The sequence below is a fragment of the Castor canadensis genome, chromosome 14, assembly GCF_047511655.1.
Source record: "Castor canadensis chromosome 14, mCasCan1.hap1v2, whole genome shotgun sequence".
In the NCBI taxonomy this organism is placed as follows: domain Eukaryota; kingdom Metazoa; phylum Chordata; class Mammalia; order Rodentia; family Castoridae; genus Castor; species Castor canadensis.
This window is the reverse complement of record NC_133399.1, coordinates 107,570,341-107,594,286: the sequence shown is the minus strand read 5'-3', so window position 1 is coordinate 107,594,286 and position 23,946 is coordinate 107,570,341. Positions and strand designations below refer to the sequence as shown.

The following is a 23,946-nucleotide window of genomic DNA, read 5'->3' as shown; positions in this document are numbered from 1 at the left end:
GCTTGGGACCCTCTCCCCACCACTGCTGCACAGTCTCAGCAAGTCTCTGCTTAGGGTTCAGACAGAGGAGACCCGCCTCCAATCTGGCCAGAAGCAAAGCTTCCTACAGGTCACAAGAGTGATGGGGGAAAGTCTGAAGAAACTGACACAAACCCATCACCACCACTGGAACAATGACTGAGAGCACATGCCCCATGGACAAAGGGTTTAACTATGTTGGTTTCTGTGTGTCACAGTGCCCACATGATGACACACAGAAAGACCACCTTTTTGGTCTTTGTTTTTAGGCACTGACCATACCCTACCCAATATCAATAAACCATCACTGAGTGCCTAGTGTGGGCAGAGCCCTTTATGAAGTGAACACAGGGTTCTCTTCAAAGAGGACATGGCTTTTCCCTCTAGAAGATCATTATCACATTACTGTAAGACACAGATTGGGTCAGTAGAGAAGAAAGGAATCACTTCAGCTTGAGAGAAGAGGGATGGGTTCGTGGGAGACATGGAATTCAGGCAAATTTTGAGCAAGGAATAAGATAAGGAAAGATACGGAAAACAATGCTTTACCTAAGTAGCCATTTAATAGATATTTAATGAGGGAATGAATAAAAAGATCAGAATATGCACATGGGCACAATCACGTGAGTCACTGCCGAGGCAGAACACTGCACTGTGTCAGGCAGAAGATGGGCTCCACGGGGGATGACAACACAGCGCTGGGGAGGGAGACAAGGATCAGACGCTGGGAGGGACGGAATGTCTCCTCCCAGGGAAGTCAGGGAAACAGAAGCTTCTGGAAGAGAGAATAAAACATTCTAAGAGCTTTGGGCAGGATGCAAAGAGGAAAAATAACAGCTTTGTGTCTTACAATTTAGAAATTAATCACACACTGGGGAAAATTTTTTAAAGAAAAACTATTTCCTATCATTTTCTTTTTAAAAAAATCTATGTACATCACTCATTGTAAAAGAAATAACACATAATACTTTCTACATAATAGAGGAAGGAATTTGTCCCCAAAGGTCTTTTCTTTGTATAAATGATGCCACCACAATTGATGCTTCAATAAAAATGAATATTTATGAAATGTAAAATGGCTTGGATTAACTTATTACAATTTCACCCTCTAAATTTAGATTTTTAAATCACGCCAAAATGTAGATTTTGATTACAAAAGTAAGTTGGGGGGGAAGTAATACTTGACAAGAAAAAGAGAGCAAATTTTAAAAAAAAAACTTGAAATTAAGTATGACAAAGGATGATAAAATGGTCAATTAGACTAAAAACAGCAATGTGGAGTTATTTAACTCAATAATGTAGTCACATCAGAAAAATCAGAAGTTGTAAAAAAGTCTATGTATCCCAGCCATCCTCATCTCTTTGCCCAGCACCCCACCCCCAGCTCCTGGTCTCTGAGCTCGGCTTTCGGTTTCCTTATACATAGGCATTATTATCTGCACAAAAGTTAGCGCATATCTGTGCCGTCCTGACCTTGCTTTTCCACACCTGCTCTTAAAGATATGTACTCCATTGTGAGGTGGACCATCGCTTATTTAACTAGCCCCTTATTGGTGGGCGTTTGGGCTGATTCTAGTCTTTGGCTACTGCAAATGAAGCTTACTACCATCATCACTTGGCATGTGTGTAAGTGTATTCCTGCATCTAAAGGTGTACACGTTTAAATCCTTGACAGATACTGCTAAGTTGTATACTCTTGTCAACAATATACAAGAGTGCAAGTTTCCCTAAGAATTCACCAAAAGAGTGCATCATCAAACTTCTGGACTTTTGCCAATCGGAAAAATGAAAAATGGTACTTGCAGTCTCCTCATTGTGAGTGAAGTCGAGCACTCTTTTATATGTTTAAGAGCCAACTGTACTTCCTTTGCCATAAAATCTGTCCTAAACCTTTGCCTGGATTTCTAGTGGATGCTGGTGTCTTTCTTACTAATTCCCAGATGTCTCTTTTGTACTAGGGAGATCAGTTCTTCCCCATATGTGCGCACATATGTATCACAGGCTGTCTTTTGACATTGGTTATATGATTTTTGCTACATGCAAACTTTTAGGTTTGGTGTGACTTAATTTATCAATCTTTTACATCTTCTGGTTTTCAAATCATAGTTGCAAAGGCTTTCCTCACACCAAGGTTGTTTTTTTTTTCATTCATATGTGCATACAATGTTTGGGTCATTTCTCCCCCCTTCCCCCCACCCCCTCCCTTACCCTCCCAACCCCTCGCTATTAGGGCAGAAACTATTTTGCCCTTATCTCTAATTTTGTTGTAGAGAGAGTATAAGCAATAATAGGAAGGACCAAGGGTTTTTGCTAGTTGAGATAGGATAGCTATTCAGGGAGTTGACTGGCATTGATTTCCTGTGCATGTGTGTTACCTTCTAAGTTAATTCTTCTCAAACTAACCTTTTCTCTAGTTCCTGGTCCCCTTCTCCTATTGGCCTCAGTTGCTTTAAAGTATCTGCATTAGTTTCTTTGCATTGAGGGCAACAAATGCTATCTAGTTTTTTTGGTGTCTTACCTATCCTCACCCCTCCCTTGTGTGCTCTCACTTTATCATGTGATCAAAGTCCAATCCCCTTGCTGTGTTTGCCCTTGATCTAACATCCACATATGAGGGAGAACATAAGATTTTTGGTCTTTTGGGCCAGGCTAATCTCACTCAGAATGATGTTCTCCAATTCCATCCATTTACCTGCGAATGATAACATTTCATTCTTCTTCATAGCTGCATAAAATTCCATTGTGTATAGATACCACATTTTCTTAATCCATTCGTCAGTGCTGGGGCATCTTGGCTGTTTCCATAACTTGGCTATTGTGAATAGTGCTGCAATAAACATGGGTGTGCAGGTGCCTCTGGAGTAATCTGAGTCACATTCTTTTGGGTATATTCCCAAGAGTGGTATTGCTGGATCATATGGTAGAACTATGTTCAGATTTTTCACATCAAGGTTATAAAGGAATTCTTTTCTTTTGCTTAAATTGTCTCATTTTTTACATTGAACTAATTAGAAAAAAGTACAGTGGTTACATCTGGAAACTCTAGAGTCAATCTGCCCAGGTGCACACCCAACCCCATCCCCATTATCAGTTATGTCACCTTAGATAAGTTCCCTAACCTCCCTGGGCCTCAGTTTCCACACCCATAAATGGGAATAATAATAGTTACTGCTTCCTCAGGTTACAGTGAAAATTGAACATGTTAGTAAATGTTAGTACAGTTCCAGGCACATAGTACACTCAGTAAGAATGAGCTATTATTGTCATTATATGTCTGTTTGGAAATTAACTTGGTTTATGATGCAAAGTATGGATTCAACATTTTTTGTCCCACCATCATTTCCTGCATATTTCATCTATTCTCCACAGATCTGAGAAATCACCTTTACCACTTGCTATATTCCTATATGTATTTAAGAACTTCTGATCTTTTCCCTTTCTTTTGTACGTCTGATTGTCTTTCTTATCTGACTGCACTAGCTAGTACCTACAAGACAATGTAAAAATAATAACCAATCACCAAAGCCACCTATTTATGTTTTGATCCACTTTAGGTAGCTTGGGAGAAATTAAACATTAAAAAGGTGTGAGGATTTGAATCTTACCTTCTTTTAGTGAAAATCTATACTGGGTTGCAGCTGATAAAAAGGATAGAGTTTTTCTTAAGAAGCAAAGAAGGAAAGATTAAGACCAACAGGATAACCCTTAGCACCAAAAGCATTTGGTAATAGTGCATATCTGGTACTAGGCTGAGCAATGTCACTCAACAGGTAGGTCTTATCTTCCAGAAGATGACACTTTAGGGACAGAGCTTTTGAAAGAGTCAGGTGTAGATAACAACAAAGATATATAGCTGACAGAGAGAAGTGAGGAGCTGCTAGGTAGGATAAATTTTGAGAACAAAAAGAATTCAATGTTCAAAATAATAACATGAAGTTTGTAACTTTCAAGCTTGAAGTCACTGAAACCCACTAAAGATAAGAATGCTTGTTCCTGGGTCTGAAACCAAGAGAAACCCTAAATAAACCCTCTAGTTTCGCTTGCTTTTAGTTACTTTTATTAGTTGACTTTATCATTAATTTTGTAGGTCACACAACTAAGTAATGTATTATTAGTCTCCCAATGGATTTGCTGCAGACAACACCTCTGATGTGTGTGTGTGTTATGGTTGTGGCTGTGCTGATAATTCATAGAAAACTTAGCCCACTATTCTTTTCTAGAAGTTTTGCCTCCCTACACATACAGCCCTTGTTAATCACTTAAGGAATGTTTGTCTGAAACAAGCAGCACAAGATGGATTTATCCAAACTTCCCTGATCTCTCTCCTCCTGCTTTCAAGTCTGATGACACCAAAGTAAGAATAACTAAGATATTTTCAATATATATAGGGGGTATCATGACCCTGTGATTGTGTGCCAAATCAACAGACTGCCAGTCAACAGGTTACAACATCCTACTCCAAACTAATGGAGAGAGGCCCAGAGGTCTACAGTTATCTACTCCAAACTAATGGAGAGAGGCCCAGAGGTCTACAGTTATCTACTCCAAACTAATGGAGAGAGGCCCAGAGGTCTACAGTTATCGTTTCCTAACTTAAACTAGCCTCCCTTCTTCCTTGCCTAAAAATAAAACAAACATGAGATTTGTGCTGAGTTAAGATGGTCTTTCAGGACCACCATCTTTTTTTCTGTATTATTAAATAAATCATATTCTTTGCCCCCATCAACTTTTCCTTGATTCACTGGGGCCCTTTTCAAGCAGCAAGTAAATGGCATTGCTTTCCATAATGGACGAGTCAGAGTTCTCAGCAACCCTTCAAGGCAAGAGTACTCCCAGGACTGGAGAGTGGAAACACCACAGTCTAAAATGTAAATACTTTGGAGGAAAAAAGTTACAACAGCTAAACAATAAGGACATGTGTAGGGAGTGGATTATGAGAAGCCTATGAGAACTTGTCATAAGCACAGTTGTGCTCAATGACAGGCTGAGTTTGGCACAGCCCCAACCACAGAAGAGAGCAAGGCAGAACGCAGCTCAGCTGCTTTTCCTAAGTTGTTTATGTTCAGAGAGGAAGATCACAGGTTTCTATTGTTACAGTGTCACACCCCATCCCACCAGCTGTTGCTCCACCTCCTTGTTTACCACTGGATATAGAAGACTCACTGAAGGAGGTCGCAGGGATTTTTGATGGGGGATGGATTGATTGGTGGGCTGCTTTCGAGAATGATGCTGCTGGTGGACTGCCGACTTATGCTAGAGATTAAAGAGAACATGGGACAGTGCAAGTCTGCACCAAGAACTTTATACATAGGCTTTAGAAAAGCTAAGCTAAAGAAAAGCTAAAGAGAACAGTGCAAATCTAAGGACTGGGACTTTAAGAGTTATGCATATGCAGTTTTTAGGCGCGACTGAGGTTGTTTGCAAGTCTGAGCACCGAGGCTTTAAGAAAGCTAAAGAGTGAACATGGGACAGTGCAAGTCTGATGGAACAGTGCAAGTCTGAGGGCAAAGACTCTAAGAGAGATTATGCTAAAGAAAACATGGAGCAGTGCAAATCTAAGGAAAGAGATTTTAAAGAATAGAAAAGAAACAAGGTTTTAAAGAAAGACTTTAGAAGCAAGGTTTTAAAGAATTATAAAGGAGTAAGGCCTTAAAGAATAAAGACAGAGAAAGGAAGCAAAGTAAAAAAAAGAGTTATTAGAGTAAAGAAGCAATGAGGCTGTTGTGCACCTCCATCCGAGCGCCCAGCACACCTGGCCCCAACTTTATTCATGTCTGTCTTCTATCCTTTGTCCTTTCTGCATCTCCTATCACCTCCAGTTAGGCCAGTTAGGTTCAGGAGAAACAGGAGCAAGAGAAAGCTCACTCCAGACATGGGCATTGTAGGCTTGGCCCTAAACAAAAACAAACACAGCTATATGAAAAGACAGAGAGCCTTGAGGGAACCAGGTCCTGAGATTTTGCAGGTAGTTATTATGTGATATAAAAAGAAACTGTTGGCTTCCTCCTACAATGTTTGTTGTTCTTTCACCAAAAGTGCCATTTATATGCTAAGAAATTGCTTGGGAAGACTTTGATTAAGATAAAGCTAAACTAAATCTTGTTCTACTAATTCTTGATCTTGAACTAGCTTGGAAAACTGATTATTAAGAGTTTTTGGGAACAGAGGGAAAGATGGCATATTAGAAGTTTCTTCCATTTTACTCTGTGAATGAGAAGAGTCAGGGTATCAAAGAATATTCTGAAGAGGGAAAACAAGGAAGAGCTTCATGAATCACAAAAGAAGGACAGGACAGCTGAAAAGCAGAAAGGTGACAGAAAGTAGGAAACAGTAACTACAATCCTGGCTCCCAATAAAAGGAGTCAGGGAGCCAAGGACATAACCACAAGGTAGTAAGTTAGGAAGTCTTGGTGACACATTGACAAACTGGCAGACCCAGCCTCAGGATAAGTCCATGCTTCTCACAAGTTTTTTTCTGTGTGTGTGCGTTTGTTTTCTTTTCTTTTTTGTGGGTCTGGGGTTTGAATGCAGGACTTCACACTTACAAAGCAAACGCTTGAACCACAATTCCAGTCTATTTTGCTTTGGTTATTTCAGAGATGGGGGGGTCTCATGAACTATTTGCCTGCGCTGGCCTCAAGCCTCAATTCTCCTGATCTCAGCCTCTCAAGTAGCTTGGATTATAGGCATGAGCCACCTGTGCCCAGCCCCACAAGTCTTAAAACTCAAAAGTAGGGATTTGGTGTAACAGTGATTACTCCAGCATAGCAAGCTAGCATTGGAGAACAAAGACATTTTGTCACTCCCCATATCTCAGAGTGTTATAGCCAGACACTATCTTGAAAGAGGACCTATTATTTGAGACTGAGCTACTCTGGGGACCTGGAAGCAAGGAACAATCATGCCACAGGAACTGGGGACAGCCCACTACAGTGTCAGGCCCTGAGCAGGGTGTGGAGAGAGAGAAAGTCTAATGTGGACACACAGAGAATTTTAAGTAGCAGGAACCCAGGCAGTGATGGGCACAGTGGCCTGCAGCCCCACTCTCTAGAGAGAAAGGAGACTCATCTCCTGAAGGTCACTGCAGGAACAGAGATTCAAGCTGAGCCTGTCATGGGCAGGTTCCTCAGCCTCTGCTTCCCAGCTGCATGGAGTTTTTTACCAAGCAGGACTGTGAGCTCTGAGCCCAGGTCCCCTGGATCATACAATTTCCCTAGCCTCCTTCCTCCCACAGCATGGTTAACTGCTGGCATGTCTGAAAACACTAAGACTGACAGGCAGAAAGCCTGAGTCCCTCAGTTCTCTCCCTTCAGTCCAGATTTCTGTGCTCTGTTTGTTCCACTCCCCACTTTCCAACACATCTGGGGGACATTTACCTCCACTAGGGACACAATCAGGCGGACTAGTAGAATAAGTGGGAACCTTCCTGAACCACAGGTCACAAAGCTACAGCCAGCAGCAGCTCCCAATACACAAAGAAGACAAGAAGACAAGCGTCCAAGTGAATACAGCTCTGCAGTCAATAACTGACTTTTGTTTGACCTGGCCCTCAACTCACATATCTGTACACTAGGCACTACAAGAGACTGCGGTTGATTTTCTTCTCCCTCCCTGAGTGGTGCTGGAGATTGGGACAGTGCTGTAAGCATATGAGCTACAACCCCCAGTCCAGTGGTGAGGAACTGCACATCAACCCTGCCACTATCCATTCTTGTCCGGACAGAGACTGCTTCAACTGAAAGATTACGGGTGGTTAAAACCTCCAACCAGTAAGTTGGCCTCAGATGCTCAAATCTTTATACAGAAACACAAGAAAAATGAAAAAACACAGCAACATGACTCCTCCAAAAGTCAACAACTCCATTAATAATGGACTCTAATGATAGCAAAGTGGATGAAATCTCAGAGTAATTATAAGAGTGATCAATGAAATTAAAGAGGACATGAATGAACTCCTGAATTAATTCCAAGAGAATACAAATAAAGAGCTCAATGAAATAAGGAAGACAATAGAGGATATGAAAGAGGAATTCAATAAAGACCTAAAAGTCCTATTCTGGAAATGAAAAAAGCTCAATAAATCAAATAAAAAACTCAGTTGAAAGCTTTGACAACAGACTGATAAAGGTGAAAAGAGAATATCAGGACTTTGAAACAAGGTAGCTGAATTAGAACATTCAGACAATGACAGAAAGGAGGGGAGGGAGGGAGGAGAGAAGGGAGGGAAGACCTCTCAGATATCATTTAAAAGTCATGGGCATAGGAGAAGGAGAAGATCAAGTTAAAAAACCTAGCAAAACTATTCAATAAGATAATGGAAAGAAAACAAACAACAAATGCTGACAAGGATATGAAGAAAAAGGAACGCTTACACACTATGGATGGAGATATAAACTAGTGCCAGTGCAGCCACTATGAACGTCAGTATGGAGTTTCCTCAAAACACCAAAAACAGAGCTACCATATGATCCCACTATGCCACTCCTGAGCATAAAATCCAAAACAGAGACACCTGTATGCCCATGTTCATTGCAGCACTATTCACAATAGCCAAGATATCAGCTCAGATGTCCAACAACTGACAATGGATAAAGAAAATGTAGTATATATACACAATGGAGTATTATGAAGCCATAAAGAAGAAGGAAATTACATCATCTTGTTATCTGTAGGAAAATGAGTGGAACTGGGGATCATCCTGTGAAATGAAATAAGCCAGACTCAGAAAGACAACTCTTGTATGTAGAATCTAAAAAAAAAGAAGAAGAAAAAAAGACATGACTATAAAAGGGGGCTTGAGGGGACATGAAAGAAGAGCATAATGGGGGGGAGTAAACATGACCAAAATACGTTATATTGCATGTATGGAAATATCACAATGAAACCCCTTTTACAATTAACATATGCTAATTTTTAAAAAATAATGTGGGAAACATTTTAAATGAAAAAAGGTTTCAGATTCTTCATTTTTTTGGTGTCTGGAGGGCATAGCAAAGACACTGTAGTGTGCAAAAAGGAAGATTGGAACAACTAAGTATTTAGATAGCTTACTTTAGATGTTTGTCTATGAATACTGGCTTTTAAAAGATAATTCTTTAAGATAAATTTATGAAGTTTAGATAAGCTGGTTATGTAGTTTGTATTTGTTAAATAATCTGGAATTTTTTTCAATGCTCAGTCTCTGAATTTGAGTCAAAAATAAACTTCTAGAACTGAGTTTGATTAGATAAAATGATAGGGGACAGGAAACAGAAACTGATAATTAGATGAATGAGAAAAAGGTCACACATTTCAAAACTGCTTCAGACCCCCCCAAACCTCTACCTTTTCTAATCTCACACTGAGTATTCTGTGATATGAAAAACCCTCAAAATGACCTCTGCCTCCACTCAACATTATTTAAGGACGAGAAAAATAGAAGAATTGTTAGATAATTCTTTAATCCAGGATTTCTTTGGCATTGAGCCATATGTAAAAGATTAAACATCACTTAATGCCTCAATACCTCCATGGCAGTGGCTTACAAAATACAGCAGGCATTAGAATCACCTGGAAAACTTATTTCAAAGACAGATTGTTGGGGTTCCACAATCTGATTCAGTAGCCAGGTGTGAGGAGCCATGACCACCTCTGTTGATGTTAATGGTGCTGGAGTGGGGGAGGGGAGACACACTTTATGAAGTACTGCCCTGAGGTAATACAGGTTGAATACCACTCATCAGAAATGCTTGGGACTGGAGGTAGTTCAGATTTGGGGTTTTTTTCAGATTTTAGATTAGTATACACATAATGAGATACAGTGGGCTAAACACGAAATTCATTTATGCTTCATGCACACCTTTTGCACACAGCCTGCAGGAAGTTTTATACTTACATTAACGCACCTGCATTTTGACTGTGACCTATAGCATGAGATCTGGTTTGGAATTTTCCACGGGTGCTGAAAAAGTTTTGTATTCTGGATCATTTCAGAGTTCAGACTTAGGGTTGCTCAATATGGCCCTAGTCCTGGTGAACTCGTGCTGTCCGTGACAGAAACTAAGAAAGCGCTTTTGAAAACTGTTGTAGCAAGCTGACATTACTGAGCATTCAAGCATGGGACCATTTTCTTTGCATCTCCTCTTTATTGTACATTCCAAAAACAGAATGACCGGACAGTTTGAAAGTCATGAGAAGCACTGCTCTAAAATGACACCTCCATGCGACTGATGGCCCCGATCCCTGAAGGACAAGGGAAGCTGGGACACTGGCCTGAGACTCAGCTTCAAAATCCAAGTGGCACCATCACTGCAGGTGACCTTGCCAAAAAAGAACAGGGAAGCAGAGCACCTCGGTGCAGGGCACCCCCGTCGTACCTTTCCTGCCCAAAGCGGGGGTCCGGCCAGGTACTGTACTTTTTTTTTTTGTAGTACTGGGGTTTGGACTCAGGACTTTGCACAGGCACTCCACTACTTGAGCCACACCTCCAGCCCATTTTGCTCCGGTTATTTTGGAGATGGGGAAAGGGGTAGAACTATTTGCCTGGGCTGTCCTCGAACCGCGATCCTCCCGACCTCAGCCTCCCAAGTAGGTAGGACTGCAGGCGTGCACCCTCTGTTTTGTACTAACACGTGAAAAGCTAAACAAAGGGAGAAACGCCCGCAGAGCCCCGCGCCCGGCGAGCCCGCGCCTCTGTGCGCCTGCGCAGAGCCCGGCCCACGCCCCGCCCGAGGCGCCCGCGGCTTCCTTCCGGTCCGGCGCGCATGCGCCGCGGCGACGCCCGCGCCCTCGGCGTGCGGCTCTTTACCTGCTACGGGGGTCGGCTCCTTCCGGCCCGGCAAGGCCTCTTGGGGGCTGACGATCTTCGAGGCGGAGTCGCCCATCCTCGGGTTGGGAAGGAGGCTGCAGAAGAGCTGGCGAGCCCCCCTGGTGGCCGAGAGCATGGGCGGGACGGCGCGGCCGCGCGAGGAGCGGGGCTTGGGGCGGGCGCTCACCGGGAGGGCGGGCGGGCGCCTGGAGCCGCGGACGGCGGGCGCCTGGAGCCGCGATTGCCCAAGGCCGGGCGGGCGGCCGTCACCGAGGGCGTGTTCTTCCCCAGGGGTGCCGCGCCGGCCAGCCCCTGCCCAGGCTTTGGCTGCCTGCCTGGGGACAAAGTTCTCCCCGGGAGAGCAAGTGTCCTGGTTGCCGACAAGTACGTGAAGCGGCAGGAGCCAAAACTGGCCAGCCTCGCCTGCTGGCGTCGTGTGATTCCGAAGTTTCCTGCCGAGTCACCAGCTCCTTAGCAGTTCCTCAGTGTGTAAGCTGTGAGCCGGAAGAGGACCTAGGAAATGTCCGACCGTTGTCCCTGGAGCCTTTGTAGTAACACATCATCACATGAATTTCTGTTGGTCCAAAGTAAAAGCAAAGCCCACATCTCAGAAAGCACAGACTAGGGATTATGTGTTCAGCACAATAGATAGATGATAGAAGGTGTACGGTTGCATGTACGTGATGGGTGGGTGGATGGATGTTTGCATAGGTGTAAACGCGCCCTTCAACCTATTTTACAAGCCATAAGATGAAGGAGCTAGGCATAAATACCTCCGTCAGCACAATTTAGGTGATGTTGGTGGTAATATTGAGTCACTTTTTTTTCTGAAATCACAGGAGATAACATTTATTCCTGTGACAAGTTTCCAGCCTAAATATAAAGAGCCAGATGAGTCACTTTGCAGTTCCACATGTGAAATTTTGTTTTTACACAAATACTCTGCCAAAGTGGGCAGACAGTCTCATAGGAAGGAAGGAACTTCCAAAGAGCACCCAGGGAGTGAGAGGCTTTGAGCTGAGCTCCTGCCTGGGTTCAGTTACTGCTCTGTTTTAACGTGGGGCTGATTAATGTAAGAAGGACAAGTGGATTACCTGCTGTCTAGAATGTTAACATCCAACATTAAACGATTAAAACATTTATTTTGTAATGTAGATTTCCCTGGACCAAATCATGCCCCAGTTTTTACTTTTGGTTTGATCTTGCAGTGAGACAAGCCCTTTCCTGGAAGGAAAAAAAAAAAAAAACAATTCAAAGTGTGAGTTCTATGCTTGTGAGGGCCTAGTTACTGTTAAGCATTTGAAAAAAATCATTCTGCCAATAGCAATAGTTTAAATTTCTTCTAAATTATTGATACACACTGGTTTGCTTTTTGTTTTGTGGTTGAGTGAAGTGTAACATGCTAGAAATACTCTGCAACTAAGAACAGAAGAATTTATAATGTTAAAGGGAAGAATTTATAATGTTAAAGGGAAGTACTTACTTGATGTTCACTGAAAAGGCACAACAGACCAGTTTGTGTATATGTAGCATGAAGAATGTGTAAAATGCATGGACTAGTCCCACTTACCCACTGAAGAAAAAGAGGGAATAAACAGAGCTTGCAAATGTGTCGATCAGAGTGCTGTCATTCTACTAAAGTTCTCTTTAAACATTTTCTTTTTTTTTTTTCTTTAAACATTTTCAAATGTTCTTCATTAATGATAAAGTGCTCTCAAGTGTTCCAATGGCTATGTTACTTATATGATCATAAAAATAAATATTTTAAAAAACAGACCTTTACTTACTTCAAGGCTTCTTTTCCTAAAACAGGTTTCCTAGCTCACCAAAATAGCTGCAATAGTTGAAATGTTTTGTTTTGTTGTTTTTAGGAGAGAATTCAGTAGTCCTCCTCCAGTGATGACATTTTCACTGCTAACCCTTGCTTTTCTTAGAACGCCACCTACTTCTCTCATCTCTGGTGAGATAGTCTTTCTTTTATTTCACTAATTGATTTTTTTTCATAAATCCATGTATATATCAGGACTACTAAAAAGAAAACACTAGGAAAGAAAAAGATGTTCCTTGAAGTCAAATACTACATGAAGACATTTTTCATTTAGAAAGAATTGGGAAATTGATTGTTGTATAGGATAGGATATAACATTTAAATTATGAGAACATATTTGCTTTTTGGTCACAAATATTAAGCAGTGTTTTGTTGTGTGGCTTTCATGTGCTTTTGGTATTGCCCCTCTGCTTCAGTTGTTTGGTGGATAGTTAATGCCTCATGCCCCATGCTGGGCACCAACAGGATGGCACACATTGAGAAGTCAGGCCTTCTCCAAGGCCCACCATGCAGTGAGGACACAACCCACACAGAGCCTGCCACTGTACCACACATGTGGCCTGCATGGTCTCCATAGCACAGAACTGGACAAGGAGTGTGGGGTGCAGAGAAGGAAGACCAAGTCCATGACCTTGGAAGTTACAGGTTGGGACATGGAGGATCCTGACTGTCAGTACTGTAGAAAGGAATGCCAAAACACAGAGAAGGAGCTCAAGAACCAACTGTGTGACAGGCGTTTAGCTCTTATCTTTATTAAACCATTAATGCTGCAGGGATACCCTGGCACAATCAAACAGAGGTAAGGCTTTTTGGCCTTTTTTCATAAAAAGCCACTTAGTAGGTAGAGAGACACCTTATAAATGAATAAATAAAAAGCTTAAGTGACACTTTACATTTGCCTACTTAAAAACAAGTGGCCTTATGTATGGCCTATCAGTAGAAGATACAAACCTGTCTAAAGCTTTTCATTAATTGCATGGATTATTTTACCGAATTTTAAAAGGGAAATAGGAATAAGAATAGCCATCATTGTAACTGTTGAGTACCTATTAACTTTACACGCATTGTCCTTAACTTTCACTCTGACCCATTTTCAGTTTTACAGATGAAGACACTTAGGCTCAAAGTGGTACCCAAACAAACAGCTTCTAAAGAGAAGAATGATTCAAATCCACCCTAATTCCCAAGTTCAGAACCATTCTTTTACAAAAAATAGGTTGACTAGATCTCCCTTTGATAAACTTCTTTGTTCTTAAAACGCTTATTTTGAAGTTTTTGTATCTGAATAGAAAAGAGAATGGAATGATTTGAGCAAAAAGTAAAACTCCCCTTTTGGGACCTTCCTAAGAGATGTCCAGTTGTCTCCCAACATCCATTCTTCCCTTCTTTGGTCAGTGGTAGAACCACCATGTTGTAATTGGTCCTAAGCTCCCAGGTAAAGATGAGTAGGTGTGACCATGAAACTAAAGATGATGGTGAATGAGTGGGAGTACTGTATGCAATTTCAAGGTCATGACCTTAGAAGCAGGGGGCACATTCTGCTTCTGACCTATCTCCTCTCAGACTGGATGACATGTTGTCAGAGCCAGAACTCAGTAGCCACTGCAGCCCATGAGATGGAAGCCACATTTTGAAGGGACAGCATGAGAGAGGCTCTCCAATATCACCACTCCTTGACTGCTTAGTTCTGTAGACTATTTGTGTTTCCACAAAGTTCATTATATTGAAATCCTAACCCTCAGTGTGATGGTATTTGGGGCTGTGACAGTTGGAAGGTGATTAGGTCATGAAGGTGGAGTCCTTGTGAACAGAATTAGTGCCCTTATAAAAGGAGCCCCAAAGAGCTCCCTCACCCCTTCCACCAGGTCAAGACACAGCAAGAAGACAGTTATCTACAAGCCAGGAAGTGAGGCTTTAGCTGACACCAAATCTACCACCACCTTGATCTTGGACCTCCTGCCTCCAAAACTGTGAGAAATAAGTGTCTGTTGTTTAGAAACTGCCCAGTCCATTGTATTCTGTTACAGTAGCTCGAGCAAACTAAGACAACTGTTAAGAAATGAACTTCTATTTTGTTTTAGTCACCATGGTTTTGAGTAGCTAAGTGGTTATCAAACTCCAACATGCATCCAAATCTTGTGGAGGATTTGCTACAACACAAATTTCTGGGTTCCAACCCAGAGTTTCTGATTCAATAGTTTGGGTGAGGCCTAAAACAGTATTTCTATCAAATGCCCAGGTGGTGGTGCAGGCAGCAAACTTTGAAAACCACCTCTCTAGCTGAACCCAGACCCACTCACTAAACCTACCTCTGCAGCCTCCAGAGCAAATCGCCAGTTCTCAACTGCCTTTGTCATTCCACCTTGTACACTGGATCCAAAACAAAGCTTGCCTCACTGTCATTTATTGAAAGCCATCATTGCTAATATAAAGAGATTTGGAATATCCAAAAACCGTGCAAGAGCTAGAAAATACAGCATAGTCATCTCTGTATTCTCAGAGATTGATTCCAAGACCCGCCACGGACACCAAAATCCACTGATGCTAAGTCATAGTATTAATACAGAAGCTATAAACTTCCTCCCACACTTTAAATCATCCACGAGTAAGTGGTTCCAAGGAGTCCACCATTGAGGAAAAGCCAGGCATGCTCAGAGCAGTGGAGTTCAGCCTGTACTGTGGAAGATTGATTCATTTTCCCTACACCATCTCCCAACCTCTGCTGTAGACAGGCTGCCCTTCAACAAATCTCAGAAGGTCACTTCAGTACTTTAATTAAGCACATCAACTTTGGCCTTGCATTTGGGGCACCATTTGCTTTTGGAGAGGTAGATTTTCACAAAATTAAGGGCAGGAATCACTCAGCAGATTACACAAAAGATTTAAACACAACTGACAATAAAGCAGGACTGACTGGGAGCTTCTCCACATCCACTGAACTGGCTAATGAGTGCATGCAGGAATTGAAAATTTTTGTTTGTGAAGTTTCTTTTGATTTTTACTTATTTTTTGACCTTGCTTAGTCAAACTGTGTGTAATAAATGGGCTCGCTATATAGCTTAGGGATAATGACAAAAAGAAAACCTGTTCTTATTCAGTATAGACGTGTATGTGTGTGTGTGTGTGTGTGTGTGTGTGTGTGTGTATAAGATTGGGGTTTGAACTCAGGGCCTTGCACTTACAAAGCAGGCACTCTACCACTTGAGCCACACCTCCACTCCATTTTGCTCTGGTTGTTTTGGAGATGGGGTATTAAGAATTACTTGTATAGGCTGGCCTCGAAACACAATCCTCCCAATTTCAGCCTCCCAAGTAGTTCAGATTACAGGTGTGAGCCACTGACACCCAGCTTGCAGACACATATTTTTTCAAATATTTTCACTCAGAATTTGATTGTATTTGTGAATAGGGAGCCCACAGATATGGATGGCTAATTTAATAGCTCTAGACAGAATCCGTTGGACCCTCAAAATCTGGATTCCAGAACCTAGATGAGTTAAAACTTCTCTGCCATAATGGCTATCATTTTCAGAATTACAACTGGAAATTAAAGATTTTTTAATACCCAGGTGTTTGTTATATGTTAAATTAAGCTCTGATTTTCAGTAATTTCTCTTCCTAAACCAACCACATTGTTGAATCCTATCCAAAGCTGCAAAGAAGTTAAATCACATGAAGCCACGGCTGGAAGATGAAACCTCAAGGGGGAATATTGCAGTAGCAGCAGTGCTCAGCAGACAATGCAGCCAGTGACAAGCCGAATATTTTGACAGCAGGAAGCATGCAAGATGGTGTAAGAGTATACGAAAGGAAACTTTCCTGTGTGCAACACACACTTCCCAAACCCAGGGCCTTCGGGAGTGTCCAGTGAGAGGTACCCTTCCTCCCCAGCAGGGTCTCAGGCAACTCTAAGCTTGCCTCAGCTGTCACCAATGCCCCCCTCCACCACCACAAATTGCCACCATCAGAACATCTGACACGGCTAACTCCATGCTGCTGCCACACCATGGGGGTACCTTGGCTTCAATCGCCCTCCCTGTGCAGCTGATACCCTCCATCTCTGAATGCCCAGCTTAGGGGCTCAGGGTCAACACCCTGATACCAGGTAAGAGAACAATCCAAGGACAGCATTCCAGACAGCACTGACTTTGGAGTGTAAGAGGGAGTAGACTTCTAATAAATGTGAATTTTTTTTCACACCTTGGCTTACTGCTAACAGTTCACCAGTGCCCCCAACCACAGGCTTTGGGCACTTCCCTACCACCTGGTGAACACCCTGCCTGACTGCAAGTGGGCACCCTTTGGCAACCCTCCTTCCCTTTGTTCAGAGGGGAGCTCTTCCTCAGCCTCCTCCACCCTCAATGCTAGGTCAGGTCTCCCCAAATGATATCATGTCACCATGAACCTTCCCTTTGCAGCTCCATCAGAAATGCAATTGGAAACAATCATAGTAGCACCAAATATTTTTTTCTATTTGTCATTTTATCTTGGTGAGGATTAAATAGGTTAATATGGGAAAGCACTTAGAATAGCACCTGACAAGCAGGAAGCCCTCCACAAACACTAGCTATGATTATAATAGGCATTTATTTGTACTTTCATTTGAAATCTGTCTCCTCCAGCAGGAAGTAAACTCTGCAGGCAGGGATTGTGTCTGTATTTGCTGATCATGTCCCGAGTGTTGACTCAGTTGCAGACACATAGTAAGCATCTAATCGACATTGACTGAACCACTGTGCCAACCAGTCATGGCCTCTCCTGACCAACCACATGCATCACTAAGTCTTCTTAGTCACTTGTCCAAGATGCTCAGTCATTTAGATGCAAATAGGACTCCTACAGCCCTGGGGAGGCTGAGGCAGGAGGACTGCAAGCATCACAGAGTCCACCCTTTGGTGATGTAGGGAGATTTTGTTTTTGTAAGACTGTAATTCATCAACATTATCCTTTTCTTCTCTAGTCACTTACTAAAAATGTAAGAGTACAAAACAAAATAATCCAAGTGATCACCCTTACTAAATTGCATAATGCTTAAAGCTGTGACTATATTGTTACCTTTAGTATAAAGTCAAGACAAGCCCAAAGCACTGAGCTGCCACTGTACATTTGTTGATTAAATGAACAAATGTCAAGGTGAATGAGTACACAAGAGGAGGTCTGGATGATAATCTGGTTTGGATTAACTAGTTTCATGACCTTTCAACTAGTAACTTACCATCTCTTCATTTTCTCTTCTGTGAAGTGGAGGGGACAAGAAAGAGAAATTACAAGTTCTCTAAACTCACTGAATCACAAACTTTTTAAGCTGAGGGGGCATCTGGCAGACAGTTAGCAGGTAGACCATCAAATTCACCCAGAGTCACCGGTTTGATACTGTGGCTGGCTGGTTCTCAGTGCACAAGACAATACCTTCCAGACACATGCTGGGTCCTCAGGAAGCTGTGTGAGCTGGTGAATGGGATGGCCTTGTCGCATTTAAAGCTGCTTTATGTTAATTACTTTAAAGCTTAATTATCATTGGTAATCCAGTTGACTCCCAAATGAAGATAAGTCAATCTGTTCATCATATTTTTCTAGGGGACATTTTTACCTCAAAATATAAATGTAGTCCACCTTTCTGCATTTGTTAATGCAGTTACTTTCATTATTTTAGGAGTGTGTGTGTGTGTGTGTGTGTGTGTGTGTGTGTGTGTAAAAGAGAGAGTGGGGGGGGGTTTAAAGTATAATATATCCAGGCGTTAACTCTGGATGATAGAAATATAGATAATTTTCACTTCCTTAATTATTTTCTTTACTAAGAGTATGTATTTTTTTTAATTCAGAGAAAGATGATAAAGCTTATTAGTCTGAATCTGGGCCATGTAATATGCAGTTAGTGAACTTTCTTCTTTGAGAAACTATTTTTTGATAAAGTTTGAAGTTGAGAAAACATAACCTACCTTACAGTGCAGTAGGTCAGTGTTCCTCTCACCCTTAAGATGTCCAGAGGTTCCCTGAGTGCTCTGCTGTCTCCAGTCAGTCCGGTCCACACTCAGACTTCACTCATCTTCTCTCTCCCAGCCCAGCACAGACCCCACTCATCTCCCAAAAGAAACAGAGGACGAGGGACCCACTTTTCCTTCCTTTTTCTTCTCCCCTTTCTGAAGTCAAGCTCTTTTAGGCTGGGAATAACGATGAAAAAAACAGGCCCAGATATCCATGACTAGACTACCAGCAGCATCTCTGTAGGTTACTCTGCTGGCATTCCAGGTTCATGGCCATAGAACTGTGGAGCAGGTGCCACTTGCAGACTCTGAGGATAACTGCCAAAAAAAACCCCTTGGGCTGCTAGGAATCCTTTGGCCTAGGAAACCTGAGCTCATGAGTGTCCTGGAGTCGAGCAGAATCCAGCTCAGCCTCCTTCCAAGGTGTCCCTCAGTCCAGGAGGAGTGTATACATGCTTACCATGCCAAACAGTAGGACAGCTCCTCTCTCCACCTTACCTTAGTGTCCCCCAATTCTCCTTTTCCCTGCTAGGCAGAGCACAAAGCAGACCTGCAGGCACAGGGCATCAGCAGGCCTTTCCCCTGGGAAAGTGTGATTTCCCCTTCACCCACCCCTGCTCTACCATGGGCAAGTCTAGCCCTGTTAGCCTTGGAGGAAGAGATCTGGAGGCTTCCACACAGGGTAGACCATTTGCTCCTATACACTGAGGGAGTTGGCTGCTTCTTGACAAAGTGAGTGACCTGTTGGACCCCACTTGTCTGGAGACTCTTTTGACTGTGGAGTACTTGAAGGCTCTCTGCCCTGAGTTCTGGGTCCTCTTGGCCACCTCCAGGGAAACAGTGAAATTTCCCTCAACATCCGTTTACATATCTGCCATATTAGATTTACTGGGGAAAAGAATGAAAGAAAAGTAACTCAAAATGCCAACAGGGTTACCTCTCTCTAATGGGATTGGGTGGAATTGTTATTTTTCCATTATTGTTTTCTACTTTAAAATTTCCTAGATTCCATATGATGTTTCTAATCAGGAAGTAAAAACTTTATTTAACAAAAAATACATTGTGTGAAGATGAATTGTAGATTAATAAAAAAGAAAACTAAGTAAATAATCTCAATCAGTTCAGTATTTTTCCTTTAATCACAAATACCGGGTTACCTTATTAATCTAGATTCTTAGCTCCTTTGCTTTATTCATAGCCTGAGAGAAAGATAAAAAACTTTAACCTTATCAAATAAAAATTTCTTTCCACACCTTTAAAAGAAATTAATGCTTTTAATAGTTAATTGTCCGATTTTTTTTTTTGTTTGAAAAGAAGCTAGCTCCCTATTTTTGGATGTGTGTGTATGTGCATGTGTTAATGGGGCTTGAACTCAGGGTCTCACACTTGACAAGCAGGTGCTCCACCACTTGAACTATGCCCTCTGCCCAAAGATTCCCTATTTTGGGAGGGGAGATTAATAAATTCTCATTACTAAATAATATCTTAAGTTACTATCCAATAGTTATAATGAAATGTGTTATGTAGCCAGGCAGGATGGTACATGCCTGCAATTCCAGCACACAGACGGCAGAGGCAGGAGGATCTCAAGTTCAAAGCCAACACTGACTGCATAGCATGATCCTGTCTCAAAATTTTTAAGAATGGATTATGTCCTCAGCAACATGGAGGAATCTTATCTGAATTCCTTTATATGGGCTTCAGCTTTTGTTCAGAAACTTAAAGAATGATTTGATATTGAATATTTCTAAAGGGCCTCTTTAATATATATTTTTTAAAAACAGGCACTACAGACTGGCCTAATTTTTTTAATTGTCCAAACAGGCTGACGAAGTTTACTATCTTGATGTTAACAGAATTTAAAACTAGGATCTCTAATTATGGATCTGCCTTTGAGGTCTCTCCCCCTCACCAAAACCTGCCTCACGCTATGTTTGTCAAGTAAATGAATGCAAATGTCTTTAACTAGGTTGTCTTTCTTTTCTTACATTCTAAAATGATAAAGAAGCATGGACTCTTTCCAAAAATACCACACAGCACCAAGCATCCACAAGAAAAATGAAAACATTCATTTTGCGCATATTCCACGGTGGTGTGCATCCTATCAGATGTTCTTCATAGGTTTACTTTTAAGTCACCTCATTAACTTTTTTCCTCTACTAATTTCAACTCTGATTTTGCTGTGCAAATACCACATAGAATACATCTTCCTTTATAAATGTCATAGTTATAGGTTTTTTGCTTTGTTTTGTTTGATTTTTCCCATTTTGCCTACAGATAATATGCAGAAATTTTCTAGGTCACAATGATTTTTTTTCCTCCAGCACTTCTCCTTGAGATGGTGACCAGCGCTCATGTACACAAAGGAAAAAGAAATTCATTCTTACTCTGAGCCTACCATACGCTTTTCCATGACCAGCAAGCTGCATTTCGTGTGGCATATGCTCCAATAAGTCGCTCTTAAGGTTTAATTGAGACTTAAGCACTCAATAAATATTTGCAGAATTGAATTGAGTTTCAGTAATTATTCTGTAATTCTTAAAGCATGTACAGACTGGAAGGTAAAGGATGACACAGGGTTCAGTGTGCTCACTATGAAGACTGAAAAACCTCTACAAACCCCTTTCAGACATCAGGTTATACTAGGGCTTTTGTTGATTAGGGGGGTGGGGGAGTTCAATAAGATTCCTCTCCAGTCACTGCTTTCTTTCTTTCTTTCTTTCTTTCTTTATTTTGGTCCTAGATTTCTAAGCTAAACATCTCCACTGAAAACAAATTCATTTCCTTAAGCCATCTGGTGGCTTTCACTTGTAACTACAGCATCCTACAGAATCATCCGGACATGTTTGGTACCTGCAGCTTCTGTCATTTTCTCTTTGTCACTCACAGGTGTGTTATGATGAAGTGGCACCAAAGTAGTGTGCAAGGACTAAAAGTCCAAGAGAAATCTTCATGGTTCTAAAGTCAGGACCGCTTTAATATCAAGAGCAACGTAGTATAGGCCGCGGATGATAGGGTAAGAGAAACAAATTGTTTATATAAGAAGGGGAGCCTTATTGCACATCCTCTCATGTGCCAGAGGTGTCCCTGGCTTTGGGGCTATAAAAGCCGATGATAAAAACTGCGTTCTCAGGGAACACAGGCAAAACGATAATCCCACAGGGAAAAATCTTAGAAGAGACAGAGAAAACCTCTGAGTACATCTCTTCTACCCCAGATTGAACACCTGGAAATGGCAACTATTTCCTCCCAGGAAAATAGTTGCAACATCCACCCAAATCAAATCAAATTGTTTTTAAAACTCAGTTCACAAGAAGATGGAGTTGCAAGTGTGTTGTGTAAGTCACAACACACCTACCTTCTGCAAAAGCTGAAAATATTCATACCTTTGTGTAATGTACAACCCCAAGGTCATGGCACCCTAAACTGGGTCATAACCAGGGAACAGGGACCCCAGGGTTGGTAAATAAGCTCCCAGGTGCAGACCTAACTTAGTCAAATGCCAGCTCCACCCAGCTCTTGCAGGAGGGAGGACAGGCTGCACAGTGCAGGGTCAGGTTCTGTTCACTCACTGAGCAAGAGAGTGGACAAAGAGAAGGAACGGTAGGGAGGAGCCCACTAGTCGAAGTGGAGGGTGTTCATAGCATAAGCCCTCTGTGTTGCTGATAACAGGGCCTCTGAGACATTTTAAATGGGACAGGCATAATCACTTGCATTGTAGAAGCCCATCCTGGAAGGAAGGTGTTAGTAGGCTAAAAGGACACACAAGAACTAGAAAGCCTGTTAGGTAGCTGTAACTATTCTCCAGACAGGATAGACAGTATGAGAGTTTTCAGATGAAGTAAGTGGTAATAAAGATGGAGAAGCAGGCCAGGTATGGTGGTACACACCTGTAATTCCAGGCTTAGGAAGCTGAGGCAGGAAAATTGTGAGTTTGAGACCAACCTGGGCTACATACATAGTGAGAACCTGTCTCAAAAAAATTAATTAAATTTTTTAAAAAGGTGGAGCAAGGCTGGGATCATGGCTCTAGCAGTAGAACACCTATCTAGTGAATGGGAGACCCTGAGTTCAAACCCCAGTACTGAGAAAAAAAAAAAAAAAAGAAGAAGAAGAAGAAGGAGAAGTAGAGATAGGATCTGAGAAACACTAACAAGCAAAACAAACAGGTTTTTATAACTTGAATGTAAAAGATTAGCTATAAGGCCGGGGAATGTAGCTCAATGGTAGAGCGCTTGCCTAGCATTCATGAGGCCCCGGGTTCCATCCCCAGCACTGTAATAAAAGAGAGAGAGATTTGCTATATAGAGGAGCTTAGGGTGATTACCAGCTTTCTGGCCTCTAAACCTAGAGAGGGAAGATTTCACTGAGATTCACCAGGTGCTTTTCACTGAGATAGAAAACAGGGAATGAGCAGAGAAGGGAGCAGAGGACATAAGAAGACTGGTTTGGGAGCCAGTCGTGTTAGCCTTCCCCTGGGACAGCGTTGATGCTCCACCAGGAGCAGGCTGCACAGGTCTGAAACACCACGGGAGGTCAGGGCAGAAGGCGTAAATCTGGAACGATCAAAACCAATGCCATAGGAAAGGAAGCGGTCATTCCTGCTCAGAAGGGATGTGGTAAATATACGTCAAAGAAATAAGTATACATCCTTCCACATGCCTAAGTATACTCAGGTAACCTGAATAACCAGGAAGGAGCCATCCTAACATGGTCTGCAGGGCCTGGAAATGAGGTTGGATAGAGGCACCTGGGAAGTTCAAAGGAAGTACAGCTCTGGAGTCACACAGTAGTGTGAATAATTCTAAAACTAAGTATTTCTGCCAAGTGTGTGTCTGTGTGAGCACCCTATAGCTGAAGTCACTGTGCTACATCATCTTTGTCCAGGGCTGGCTGTCGCTCGTTCTCTTTACCCTTGACAGGAGCACTGAGCCCAGGACCCAGCCAGCACTCGGATGGCTTGTGAGGAAGGACAAAGGATTTCACAGGTGTGAAGTGAGAAAAATGTGCCTCTTCTTTTCCCTGGCTCTCTCTGACTGGGTAGAAATCCCAGTCAAAGTCACCCTAGGGAAATACCAGCATTATTCATCAGCTGGAATTTAAAATTAAAAGGCAACCTAATTCTTTTGTGGGGGTTGTGATTGTTTCCCCTTTCATCAATAAGTCAATTTTCCCCTCTCATCTTCCAGCCAATTATATTTTAGAAAAAATTCACTCCAGTTAATATGAAAATGAGACTCCAGAAATTATGAAGGACGCTTTATGGAAACAGTTCTAGTGATTCACTGAATCTGTCGGTTACTCGAGGTATCAGTATTACACTTATTTTT

General features: G+C 42.0%; 1 protein-coding gene across 4 annotated transcripts in view; it reads right to left on the bottom strand.

Moving 5' to 3' along the window:
* Msra (methionine sulfoxide reductase A) overlaps positions 1-11,017 on the bottom strand; it is a 319,535-nt gene extending 308,518 nt beyond the window's left edge. For 2 of the 4 annotated variants that reach the window (XM_074055267.1, XM_074055268.1), the window contains exon 1: positions 10,805-11,014. In XM_074055267.1, coding sequence (XP_073911368.1) covers positions 10,805-10,940 — 136 coding nt within the window. In that variant the 5' untranslated portion in view covers positions 10,941-11,014. Of the gene's footprint in view, positions 1-10,804 lie in introns of all 4 variants that reach the window. The other 2 variants (XM_074055269.1, XM_074055271.1) reach the window with 2 other exon arrangements.
* Positions 11,018-23,946: the final 12,929 nt, after the last annotated feature.